Genomic DNA, 14,132 nt, shown 5'->3' on the forward strand with positions numbered 1-14,132 from the left:
ACAAACTCGAAGCCTCAACTCCAAATATCCACAACCATTTGCCTAAAACTAGAAGTGCCGAGTTTGAAACTCTAAAGCCCCTTACACCTAAACCCCCAAGATCATTGATTCAATTCAAGGACCAATGGACATTGTAAGGAGAAAACTGACTTGCATCAACATAGAAAATGAAATCCAGTTGTGGTTTTCTTTGGAATAAGTATTTTCCTTCAAGAATCTCATCATGAATTGCAAGTACGAGAATTCAATAGAGATGCAATACCCTTAACAAGGTGGGAGCTTATACCTGTTATCTTGAGCTTCCCAATGAGCTTCAAATCATCCCAATGTTCAACATTTCTAATTTATGGCATTATTTTGGATATTTGACCATGATGCTTATAATAACAATTACCCTTAAAATTGTTTATAAGAAGAAATATCACTTTCTCAAATTCTAATCTGCTAATGAGGAAATTGAAGATGTGATGGATAACCAAAATGTCTCCACAAAAGTATCGAATGAGAGAAGAAGAAAATGCAACAATGAAGAAGTCAAACCCAAGTTTAATTTTGTTTTGTAGTTTTAGTAATCACGCTGTTTTTTCTCACTTCCCTAGAAGGATTGACTATAAGAAGCAAGAGCTAGACAAAAGCTAACTCAACACACAGACATTCAAAATCAGTATGGATATGATACTATTCAAGAGCTATTATTGCCTTACTTGTGTTCTAAGAACTTGGGTGCTGTTAAGAGTGGTTTCTAAATTGGTTTTAAGTTGTTTAGAGGTAGGGATGTCAATGAATCAGATCAGATTCAGACAAGATCAAGGTGGATCAAATCAAGTCGTTGAGCACAACATACATAGACACAACTGAGGATACATAATATTATTAGCAAAATATGACAAAATGTATACGCTTTTTTTATGGATTTTCCAATGATAAGGGACTACAAAGGTCATTTCACAAGGCCTTGTGGTCATCCTTGTGTCACCAATGAAAGCAAAGGGATTGACTACTGAGATACTCCCAATAGGCTGTAGGAACAGGCACCATGGGCAGATGTACTCAAGGAGCAGGGTGGGAGGGAGGATACTCTTGCAAGGCCGGAGGTAGCAAAGTAGTACAAGTCAAAGAAAACCCCTCTTTATTTTTTGATAGGTAAAGAAAACCTCTTTGTGTCTTTGTTTCCCCAAGAACAGAATTATCCCACTTTCGAATACACTATTAGGTCAACTCTTTATGATCCTACGTCTGATCCAAAACCAATTGAATATCTTATTAAATCAGATCCCCACTAGATTCATTATTGGATCTACATCCCAAAACCAGTTTGCCTACCCTACATTACTGGATCCAATCAAATCAGATTTTAGGTTCAATTCAATCTGTAGGAATCTAATTTTCTCCACATAAACTCCTTGATATCTGTACATAAGTGTAGGCCGATCAACAAAGATAATAAAACACCATCCCTTTCATATCTCGATAGAATGCTCAACTCAACCTCTCTGGACCCAAGAAATTTCTCTCCAAAGAAGAAGAGCGATGAGCACGATCCAAACACTTTGTGCCGCATAACTTGACTAAGTCAAATCGAAAAACTGAATTGTCGCCAAGCATGACAATTACAAGTCCAAACCCACTTCGAGCAGTTATGAAATTAAAAGTTAATGGCAGTTAGAAGCCATTATTGGCATTAGAGAACAAGCAATTTCAGAGCAAGGCATAAGTGGTTTTAGTAGGGAGGCACTTACGAATATGGCATTTTTTTATGATAAATAATTACGAAAATGGCATTAGTGGCTCAGATCCCTAATTGCCCACCTAAATCTATAAAAGAGGGCAGACCTCTTACCAAGGACGGAATCTTGGATTCTCTGACGCACTCTCCGTTCATGTTTTGTTGTTCTATAACATAGTTACATTTCACTTTGTAGGCATGTTCTAACTTGATCGTCAGAGTCTCTTAAGTAGGCACCACACCGGTGTCCTAGTAAGCACCAATTCACAAGAGAAGAATATCGAAGCTTACCAACTTCACCGAAGAAAACAATCAGAGTCCATCCATCTCGCCAAAGAAGAAGGTCCATCTTTGACTATCTATCCCAAGGAGATTGAAAATAGAAAAAACTCCAATCCATTGATAATGAATGGGATACGGTTACTTATTGAAGTTTGATTGCATAAAGGTTTCTTCAAAGTCAATATAGGATAAAACTATTAACTCTATAAAAAAAAAAAGTTTATTCATGTTTCTAGTGATCTAGTGAAGGAAAAGTTTATTAACATTTTTGGTGATCTAGTGAAAAAAATTACCTTGTTTTGGGGAGACATTTCAATCTTTAATTCCACATGGACACCATTTATTTTGCCAATTCCACATTTCGACTGATTAGAAAACCTCAAATCCTCAATCTTTTTTAACTTCTCTGCATCATGCTAGGTTATTTATATTGTTCACTCTTTTGCACAAATAAAATAGAAAACATATTTTTCCTTAAAAAACACCACAAGTCCTCAGCCCTTTCTTGTATTTCTTTACATCAGGCTAGGTTATTTATATGTTTCATTATTGTAAAGACAAAACAAATGCACATTGAATATTGTCAATTTAGCCAAATCATTCTTACAACTGTTTTTCTCAATTTCTTTTTTTTTTTTTAAACAGAAGAATAATTAGACAATTTTAGAAGTAAATTAATTGAGTTTTCTTTCGATCATATTCCTAACAATATTTCTGTATTTGAGTGATGACTGTACGAAAAAACAAACACAATATGCATTGAATGATCAAAGTAGAACACATAGAGTCAACTCAAGGTTATTCAACCCCAACAGAAGATACATATCATCCAATAATGTAATAATAAGAGCCAACCGAACAAGGCTACATCAACTGTACAGTAGGCACAATTTTACATGTTCCATAGTTACAATAATTCAACAATAAGAAATGGGTAACATTACAAGAAAAATACACATCTAAGCAAACAGAACCTGAGAGCTTGAGGGTGCCAAGTCACAAAAGCTTTCCGGTGCATCTACAACTTGCCATCGAACAAAGAATCTCCACTCGTTTCCAGAAATGCAACTAAGTCTCAGTTTCCTCAAGTGACCAACAGCAACATGAAGGTTACAACCCACAACATAGATCCTACAATCACTGAAGTTCACAGAGAAAGGTTTATGAATTTGTTCTGGTACGGGTGAACCTGAGACTGTTTCCCAAGAATCAGTTTTCCCATCATAAACCTTCAACTTCATCCTCTCATGTTCAGAAACCACAAACAAATGCCCATCAATCACCACACTAGAACCCGTCCAGCCTTCTCTCAAACCAGTGGCCATAGTTTCCCAATTATTAAATTTAGGATCGTAAACTTGACCTCTAGGAGAGAACATAAAAGGCCACATCCAACCTTCAGTAACGAGAAGCTTCTCATTAAGAACCGCTGCATCATAGGAAGCCATTTTGGTACCCATACTTGCAATAGGTTTCCAATTACCCTTTCTCGGGTCTAGAACCTCAGCTGAATCAAGCTCAAATAAATCATTGCTATTCCCTCCCGCAACATAAACTAACCCATCAATCACTCCACTTGCGAAGAATGACCGTGCTGTGGACATCGGGCGCATCACACTCCAACGATTTTTGTGGATTTCGTACTTTAGGACCGAATTGAGTGGGCAATCCATATCGGAGATCATCCCACCACAAACAAAGAGGGTGCCTTCACTTGGAATGGCAGCAGATTTGAAACCATGAGGGCACACCCGACCCTTGCATGGCATGGGCGGAATTGTATGCCAAGAGAAGCTCGTGAGGTCAAGTACTTTCCATTGGAGCTTTCCGGTCCATTTGTGGAAGGCAAAGACGAAGAGCCACGGTTCTTGAAAGCCGAGTTCCATTCTTCGACTAAAGAAACGCTCTTTATTGCCTAGAAGTAGATGCCATCGCTTGCAGACGGTTCTGCAAACTGGGTGGCTCTCAACTGGTAATCGAAGGAGGCAATTAAGGGCAATATCATCTGGAAGGCCTGGAATTAAGGATTCTCCTTGACCTACTGATAATTCTGATTCGGATGTTAGATGTAAAAATGAGGATTGGATTACAGCCAATCTAAATTTGGGTGATAATATCATCTGAGAATCTCCTAGCTTGTGTACTGGAATTTGGTGGGATGAAATTCGGACACGCTGCATTTTGTATCTTGAAAAAAAATTCAAATCTTTAAAATCTTGATCAAAAATTCAAATCCTTAAAACCCTGAAAAATGTCTTTCTCTTCAAGTATATTTATATTCTGTCGTGCAATACTATTTGATCACAAAGCCATTCCTTCTTGAATTCTCTGTCAATCATTCTTCATCGTCTTTCTGTAATCGAAACAAACCCCATACTGAAATTTAAAATTGAGACTAAAAAAAATTTAAAATTAATTTGGAAAATCGGGAGAAAAAAGAAAAGAAAAGAACTTTCACCAAGAAATGGCTTCTTTCTCCTTTGTACCCACTTTTGCCCCTTAGAAATCACTGTTTTTTTTTTTCTCCTTATTTTTTGGATATTTAAAAGGGGGGAAGGCTAAAATCCAAAGTAACAAACTAAAAACACAGCTTTTTTATTTCTCCCCAAAATCTTCTTTAGTAATAACACAAGAAAACCCAATTCAGAAAAACAACACTGAGATGGATTTTCACTTCTCTATACATACTTCGAATTCTAATAAGATTATATACAGAAAATCAATCCTCCAAAGAAAGAGTAAAAATTTAAACCAAGAAATCACCACTTAAATTACAGACAAGAAAGAGAAGGAAATACAAGAAAAAACAATTAAACAGAAGAGAAAGATCAAGAACAAGTTAAAAATAAGAAGAAATCTTTCTGGGAACAAAAAAGTTAAAAATTAAAGATTGGAATTTGGAAAGCTGACCTTAAATAAATAAAAAGTGGGGAAGCTTCTTTGCGTACCTTCTCCTTCAGTGGATTCTTAGACAACCAAGGTGCTGTTAAAGATATATATTTAAATTAAATAAAAAGAAATTTTTATTAAAAGCTGACTATTTTACAATTTTGACAGCAAAATCTTAAAATATTGAAGGAGTCCCTTTCAATGAAAGAAGGGTGGTTCTATTTGCACACAGCAAATTTCAATTTGCACCCACTTTCTTGCGATACCCACTTCAATTTTAAAATATCTCTTTCAACACACCTAATAAATATATTTTAACCTCTATTTCTTATTGCAAACACTTAAATGCACCAAACCATTTCTTCATCTTCTCTTCTTTTTTCTCTCTCGTTCTTCTTCCTCTTTTTGCATCTTGAATGATTTCGATGAGGATTTTCAGTTTCGATCTTACTCTCTTACTCTAACACTTTCGATCTTAGAAAGATAGTGATAATGATCTTATTTTTAACATGAAATAGTTTTTATAATTTAAGATTTGTTTTGGACATTTTGAAAACTAAGAATTAAGTAGGGAGAATCGTTTTGAAACTTCAATGGAAGATGCCTTATTTGGATAATGTTTTAGGTAAGTGAAGCATCAGTGTTGGAGTAAAGCCCAAAGAATAGGCGTCAAGAGCTTGATTCACATATAACCAAAATTGAAACCTAAGGAAAACATCAATGTGGATTCTTATTGATTTGATTTAAGGTGTCGACAATAATTTACGATCTGCCTAAAGATACAAAAATGAGAAGACAAATAATTTTATTGATTTTGATGAAGAAGGTGATAGAAATCTTAGTACAATCGTTCAACGGAAATTTTTTCTCTAACTAACAGTCAAATGCAAGAAATTATAAGAAGTGTTTTTTTCCTCAAAGGTGCATGTTCGATCAGTTGAAAATGATTTCTTGATTTTTGAAGAAAGACTTTAGACTTGATATTCTCTAGAATTGGAATTTAGGTTCTCGTTGAAAAACCTTACTCCTTTGGGGGGGGGGGGGGAGGGAGAGAGAATGGTCCAAAATCCCTCCAAATGACCTATGCTTTGGTATTTCTAGGATTAGAGTGAGAGTGTCTTTCCAATTATACACATAACTTAATAGAATTTGCATTGGATCAATCATTTTAATAGAGTGATCAACCCTGCGCTAACCTGTTTATTGGGTGCATAAATCCAACGCTTATTGTGGATCACTTGGACTTGTATGAAACCTGGATTTTGTTTGCAGAATCCAAAATCCACAAACAAATCCCAAGTCTTCAAAGACCTATCAATGGACCCAATTTAGATGTGTGGGACCCACTTATGGTTTTTAGGGACTTTTCTTGATTTATAGAAAATGTAGGGACCTTCTTACAATTTTGATGTATACACTAGGTACGAAATCCTTGGAAGTAGAATCAATCGTACAAATACTTGTTACCAATCGGGTACCCAATATAATAACATAGACAATTAGCTTTGAATGAAGAAAAAAAAACTTGTAATTCCATACTATGATACCAATAATGAATTCTTCAAGTAAAACAAATCCATAATTAAGTATTTTAGGTATTCGAAAGAGAATAATTCTTAATGGGTCCCTGAGATAGTTATCCAAACGCACTAAAAAATAATTAGGTCCACTATGGTGTGTCTAAAATGGATTAAACAATTTCAGATACTTAGCGTAACTGGGTAAGTGGTACCCATTGGAACCCTTATTGTAAATTATTCTCTTTTAAAATAGTGATAAATACAAATTATTTCACAAATTCAAAATGGAGATAATCAACTTTTGAATAAGAGAACTCATGTCCCATGTTAGGTGAAGCCTACTTTTTAATAGTGACAACGAGTAGATTAGTTTGAAAGTTTGGTTTAAACAAATGTTTTAAGTAAAAGAAGCCAAATTTGGATTGACGTGAAGCCTTAAAATTCTCTTTAAAATTCTAATAAACAGATATTGTTTTGAAACATGCTCTGAGAAAATAAAGTCTCATGGGCTGTTTGAAGGAAGCATCAAGTCTTTTACTTTGTAGAAATAGATTGTGATAATTTCCCAAATAAATGTAATGGATGGTCCAAATTTTGTATTTGTTGGATGATCGAAAACGTCTTGTTAGGATCAGGTGGTCCAATAATTAATGTGACTATGGATTCAAGCCCAATTGAGATAGTGTAGAGAAAATGACCAAGAGAGCATAAACCGATTTAATGTGGAAAATTTCCTAAAACTAGGAGGAATTACTACGGCCCTAAGGTCAGTAAAAACTTCTATCAATCAAAGAAAAAAGATCATAAATCTTTTTAGAATCAATTCGACTAAACGATTGCAAACCATACAAAATTTCTTGATCATGAAAAATATCAAATCTGACGCCACTATTTTGAAATTAATTCGACATTCTCTTTTGAGATCTTCAACCCGAAATATCTTTGATTTCAAACAATTTGAAATCACTCCAATAATTTTCTTCTTTCACAATTCATTCTTGACTTGAAATTTACTTCCAATTGTGTTGCAAACTCTACCAAAAAGACAAGGGAAAATGCAAAGGAACAAGGAGAGAAAGAGAGCAATGTGTGTGTGTGTGAGTGAGATGAGTGAAGAGAATATAGGTTTTTAAGTAATTAAAGTTAATGGAGAAAGATTGATAACCAAGGCTCAAAAGAACCCAATGACTGTTATAATGGCATCAAGCCGTATTCACAACAAACAATATTTTCCAAAACCAAGTTTGAAATGAAAACAAATATTAAAATATTGAAAGAAGGATTTGACTCAACAAACTCCCCATATAATCCGATTCAGAAAATCCAATCTAGATATGGTGTAACAAGTCTCTTATTTGTCCCTCGTGATTACTTTTTCATCATGTTTGACAGATTCTCATTGTTATGAAAATTTTTAATTTTAAGGGTTTGATTCTCAATAACATTTCTAATCCAATAATAACTCACATCTATGTACTTGGATTTGTAGTGTAAGATTGGATTTGTGACTAAGTGAATTGTACTTTGATTATCACCCTTCACAACAAAGTGTTCTTGGTCTAAGCCTAACTCCTGGAGAAACCTCTTTGTCGACAACATTTCCTTGAAAGTCTCTATGGAAGCAGTATTTTCTGCCTCTGTTGTAAGAAGAACAACACATTTTTGTAAGTTATATTGCTAAGAGATGACTCCACTTGCAAAGGTGAATAGATATCCAGAAGTAGACTTTTTAGAGTTTATTTCACTCGCAATATCTGAGTGCAACCAACATAGGTTCATCACCACCAAAACAAAAACATAAATTTATTATTTCTTTAAGATACCTCATGCATTTGATAGTTTTCCAGTGTTCTTTACCAGGATTTGATAGATATCTACTAATAACACCAACTGCATATGCATTGTCAAGTCTAAGGCAAATCATGGCATACGTTAGGCTCCCCGCAACTGGAGAATATGGGACATTTTCCATTTCTTTCTTATCAATCTTACTAGAAGGAAATTGAGATGCACTTAATTTGAAATGATCGTTTTAACATTTTTCATGTTAAAGTGGTCCAACACTTTCTCAATGTACTTCTCTTGAGATAACCAAATTCTCATTCCAAGAATTTGTCGAGCTGAGCCTAAGTCCTTCATTGCAAAGGACTTCAATAATTTTTATTTTTTTTAAATTATTGACTTTACCCTTCTTGGCCAACAGTAAGCATGTCATCCACATCAACATGAGAATAAAAAAAACTTCATCTAAAAACCTTTTTTTATAAACACAATGGTCAGTATCAAGTCTATGGAATTTATGATCCTTCATAAAAGAATCAAATTTTCTATTCGAAAGTTTAGGGTCTTGCTTCAAGCCATAAATATTTTTCTTTAATTTGCAAATTATGTGTTCATTCCCTTTTTCTTAGAACCTCTCAGCTTATTCTATAGAAATTTCTTCCTTCAACTCCCCATAAAGGAAAGCGGTTTTGAATCAAGTTGCTCAATTTCTAAGTCCATTGATGCCACCAACCCTAAGATGATTCTAATTGAGGGTATCTTGACAATCGGAGAAATATCTCCTCAAAACCTATGTCCTTCTTTTGGGCAAATCCCTTGACAACTAATCTTGCCGTGAACTTTATTTTCTCCCCTAAACATTTATTTATTTATTCTTAAGACCCATTTATTTATTTATTCTTAAGATCCATTTGTTTTTCAGTGCTATTTTCCTTTTAAGTAATGATACTAGGTCATAGGTATGATTCTCATGTAGAGATTTCATTTCTTCTAGCATTACTTTTTTCAATTCCTCTATGTTTTCATCCTTCCTTGAAGCTCTCAGGTTCACTACTATTAGTGAACAACACATATTCATGATGTGGGCATTTCTTTGAAGGTTGACAAACTCTCTCCGATTTACTAGTTCTCACTATGGGAGCTTGTTCTTGATCAACATTTTGTTCGTAAACATTGTCATCCCCCAAGGTTTTTAAAAGTGATCACATATGTGAAATTTGATGGAACAATCGCATATGCCATGATGGTATATGTGAAAGCAATGGTACAATGGAAATATGCTATTGCTATATGCAATCGCATATAGCATATGCGATGCCATGTGTCCACGGCTAAAAAACTAGTTGTTAGACATCAATTTGATTTGATTTTTTTTTTTTTTTTGCCTTCTTATTAACTTATAAATACTCTACCCTTGCATCTTTCATTTTCACTACTTCAAATACAACTTCCAATGAGCGTTCTACAACTTTAAGCATCAAAATCATCAAGTTTATTCAAGATAAAGAAGCAATATCAAATCTATTTCTCCAATCTCCTATTCATTTATCCTATCTCTATTTTCTATTTCTCATTTTCTCTAGAAATCTCTATTCTAGTTTCTACACTTTTTTTATTCATCCGGATTCAAGAATCAATAACAATCAAGACTCCAAGTTTCAACTTTCGAGAATCAAGGACTCAAGGTCAAATTCAAGACTCATCACTCAACTCTCAAGAATCAATCAAGACTCTCAAATTTTCAAGAATTAAGAATTCAAGAATCAAGACTCAAGAGTCAATATCAAGATTAAAGAATCATCAATCATTATTCATTCAAGAAGATCAAATTCCAAGATTCAAGAATCAATAAACTTGGAGCCTTAGACATGAGGTATTTATAAAATTATTTCACTTAGTTAGTACTTAATAGTTATATTTTTGTTTGACAATTGAAGAAGATTGCTTATTCATCGGCCAATTCCTCCCTAAGGCCCAAATTGAATTATCCCGATTGGAAATACATTCATTACCGTAGTGCCATAGAAAAAAATCAAGTGGTGTGTGAATTGTGTGGCTACATAAGCCAAGGAGAAATCACACGCCACAAGCAACACCTGGCTCACATGTCGAGGTCAAATGTTAGGGCATGTCCAAAAGTTAGTCCTGAAATCAAACGGGAAAGAATGGAATATTTAGAGAAGACCTCTAGGAAAAAAAAAGAGATGATGCTACTATATTAAAAAATTACATGGAGGGTGGAGGTAGTGGTAGGATTGATGAGGACGATGATGATGATATTTATGTACATGAACATGATACTCCTCCTACAACTGGGCGTTCTAGACCACCTATTGCACCAACAAGAAGAGCATATAAAAGAGTTTGTCGTGGAGATCCATCAAATAGATGGTGTAGGCCATATCCCGAAGATGTGGTTACCCCAAAAAAAGCCCCGCACAAATCACAATCGAGAGCCGTGTAAATGATAGAAAAACTACCATCCAATACATAGCAAAATGGCTTTACCAAGCGGGTAATGCCTTTAATACTATTAAATTGAAAAGTTTTAAGGTCATGGTTGAGGCCATTGAACTGGAACTTAAGGCACCATCTTACCATGAAATTAGAGAGTCGTGTCTAAATAAAGAAGTAGAGTTCACTCAAGGTTTCCTTAATGAATATCGAGAGAAATGGAAGACCTATGGGTGTACTTTAATGACCGATGGATGGATTGATAGATCTGACTGAACATTAATTAAATTTTTAGTTTATTGTTCGACTAGAACTATGTTCCTGAAATTTGTCGATGCATCGGCCTATTCCCATATGGCCGAATATCTTTTTAAATTACTATATAGTGTAATTGATGAAATCGGAGAAGAAATTATTGTCCAAGTGGTCACGGACAATGCAATTGCATATGTGGTTGCTGGTCACTTGTTAATACACAAAGACCTTGTTTGTATTACTTGCCTTGTGCGACTCATTGTATTGATCTCACTTTAGAAGACATAGTTAAGTTACAATTGTTGTTAGAACTAGAAAATTTATTGTTTTCATGAATAAGCATGTTTTATTATTGCAAAGAATGAGAACAAATATTGGTGGAAACTTACTTAGTTAAACTATTATTTGATTTGCGATAACTTTTTTGACACTACAAAGCTTATATGGAAAGAAAAGTAAACTTAGAAGTTTTATAATGTCAACCGATTGGAATAATGAGCCTTGGTCAAAGAAGAATGAAGGAAAACTAATTGTTTAAATTATTATTTTTCAAAACTTTTGGACTAATGTTTGTAAGGCCTTAAGAAATGCCGAACCACTAATTATTGTCCTAAGATTGGTGTATAGTGATGAAAAATAACGAATGGAATACATTCATGATTACATGAAAAGACTAAATTAAAAAGAATGGAAAATCATATATTTAAAAAAAGGAATTATAAGCTTGTAATAGATATTATAAACAAAATATGGGATAATCAAATGTTGTTTGCTTGTATTCGGTTGCGTATGTTCTCAATCTAACTATGTTCTTTCAAGTTACTGATCGTGATGAAGTGGATTCGACACACATGATGACTTGGTTCCTTGATGTTTTGAAAATAATGATTTCAATGAGAGATGAACAAGACAAGATATCATCGTAATTGGATCGATACAAGAACAGTGAAGGAATCTTCGAGAGAAAGATCATCATCAGACATAGAATGATAAATACTCCAAGTAAGAATAATATTAAATACTTAATGATTTATGACTTTATTTATATTAATTCAAGTTATTAAGTATTCAAATTCAAATTACTAAAATATTTTTGAATTAAATATGATAGCTGATTGGAGGGCAGAATATGGAGTGGATCCAATTTCAAAGGATCCAGGTTTGAAGAAATTGGCCATACGAATTCTTGGCCTAACATGTTTTGCATCCAGATGCGAGTACAATTGGAGTACATTTGAGTCAACAGCTGCTTGATGAAGAAGACAAAATACAGGAAGAGGAAGATGAAGGTCAATAGCATTTGGATGCAGATGAAGTTTTGGTGAGATCAGATGAAGATGAGATTGAAGAAGATGAAAAATACGTAGAAAAAGACGATGAGAATGTGAGTGACGAAAATAATAAAGATGGTGGTGATGCCAGAGATGTACCACAATGAATTAGGGATGGTTGTGTGGAGTAAATGACGGATTATTATCAAAATTAGTTGTTCACTTGTTTTGTACTCAAAATATTTTTAATTTTTATGTGTACGACTTGTATTAGATATTTTTTTATATTTGGATTGATGCTTAATTTTTGTGGTTTTTTGTATTTATGTAATTTTGGACAATATTTTTAAGTTAATCAATATCTATTTTGATATTTTTTTTAATTTTTTCTGATTTTTTAAAGTACTTTTTAAAGTTGCTGTGAAAGCACCCTTGATCCACGGGGTGAGCGGATCTGCTTTTGCTTTTTGAGGTTTGTGAGTCACCACCTAGTTATTACGGTCTAGGAATCGAACACTGATTCTAAAAGGCAAATAACACTAATCTACGAAAGAAAAAAAAGGTTCGAGGATCACGTTACGAGGTCGGAAGGTGTTAGGCACCAACCTCGCCCGACAAACGTCGATTTCTGCTAATTCCCAAAAAAATGATTACATTGCATAGTAGACCACAACAAATAATAATAATAAAAAAGAAAATTACCTTGCAGATTACAACGATTCCTTCAGCACTGGCGGAGAGTATCTTCGTATGTATTTCATTGCTATTCACCCGTCATCGAATTTGATTTCGGATTTTCAAGTTGAGGTATCTTCTTCTTAGATATGTGAGTTTTCTGATTTTTTTTGTTATAGATTTCAAGGTGTTTTAGAAAGGTTTTTGGATGTTTTTTGAGCTAAAGTTGGGGTATGGATGCTAGGTAAGGAGTTAAGACTTCAAAATTAGGGTTTGAAGGAGGCTAGGAAAAATTTTTGACCTACTTTTTCTAGGGTATATTTTTTGATACGAAAATAAATTGTAGAGATCCCTATTTATAGATTTTTTATTGCTTTTTTGATAGAGTTAGTGTTTAATTAGAATTATTTTCGATAGAGTTAGAGTTTAATTAAAATTATTTTATTAGATAGTTTTAGAGTTTAATTAGAATTATTTTAGATAGAGTTAGTGTTTAATTAGAATTCTATTAGGGTTTTAGAGTTTAATTAGAATTCTATTAGGATTTTAGAGTTTAATTAGAATTCTATTAGGATTTGGATTTGACTTTGGTCTTATTAGATTGATTAAGGTTTTGACTTAAGTCTCACTTGACTGATTAGAATTTAAGATTTTGACTTAAGTCTCACTTGATTGATTTGATTTTAAGATTTTGACTTTAAGTCTTACTTGATTGACTAGAATTTAGGATTTTGACTTAAGTCTTATTTGATTGAATTTAATTTTAATTATGATTTCACTTTACATTAATTAATATTTTAATTATTAATTTCAGAATTTTTTAATTATTAAAATTGTAAAATTATAGTTTTACTTTCGGAGAGGATTTTTTACGTTTTAAGTCATTTTTCAATGTTCTAAGATGTTTTGGAATCGAATTTTTGTAAGGAATTCAATGGGAATATTGGTTGGTGTCATTTATAAAATTTTTTATGCGAAATGATCGTGAACTTTATTAAGGGCATTTTTGTAATTTTATCGAATTTTGTGAAAATTGGTGAAATGATTTATTTGGTTTCGATTTGTTATTTTATGTGTTTGAAAGAGTTTTTGTAAAATCCCAAAATTTTAATTCGTATCTCGAGGAAAAAAATAAATAGTTGAATTTTAAGAAAATCTTGAAAGTGGGATTTAGGGGTAAAACTTTAGGATATTTTTGATCATTTTTAATGGAATCTGACCTCATCATTAGATTCAAAATGATCGAAAAACATAGTTTAGCCTGTAAGCACGCTCAAA

At 33.4% G+C, this 14,132-nt stretch overlaps 1 protein-coding gene across 2 annotated transcripts; it reads right to left on the reverse strand.

The window, feature by feature from the left end:
* Nucleotides 1-2,772: 2,772 nt before the first annotated feature.
* Nucleotides 2,773-5,100, reverse strand: LOC147387967 (Galactose oxidase/kelch repeat superfamily protein). 2 transcript variants are annotated; one of them, XM_086420792.1, is made up of 2 exons: nucleotides 4,957-5,100; nucleotides 2,773-4,361 (listed from the first exon to the last, which is right to left on the reverse strand). In XM_086420792.1, exon 2 carries the CDS (start codon nucleotides 4,186-4,188, stop codon nucleotides 2,968-2,970), a length of 1,221 nt encoding a protein of 406 aa, XP_086276918.1. In that variant the 5' UTR covers nucleotides 4,189-4,361; nucleotides 4,957-5,100; the 3' UTR covers nucleotides 2,773-2,967. The 2 variants fall into 2 exon arrangements, with proteins under 2 accessions (XP_086276918.1, XP_086276917.1); XM_086420791.1 differs by having other exon boundaries at nucleotides 4,919-5,078.
* Nucleotides 5,101-14,132: the final 9,032 nt, after the last annotated feature.

This window comes from Akebia trifoliata, chromosome 13 (assembly GCF_017979445.1).
Source record: "Akebia trifoliata isolate Shusen 1 chromosome 13, ASM1797944v1, whole genome shotgun sequence".
Classification (NCBI taxonomy): domain Eukaryota; kingdom Viridiplantae; phylum Streptophyta; class Magnoliopsida; order Ranunculales; family Lardizabalaceae; genus Akebia; species Akebia trifoliata.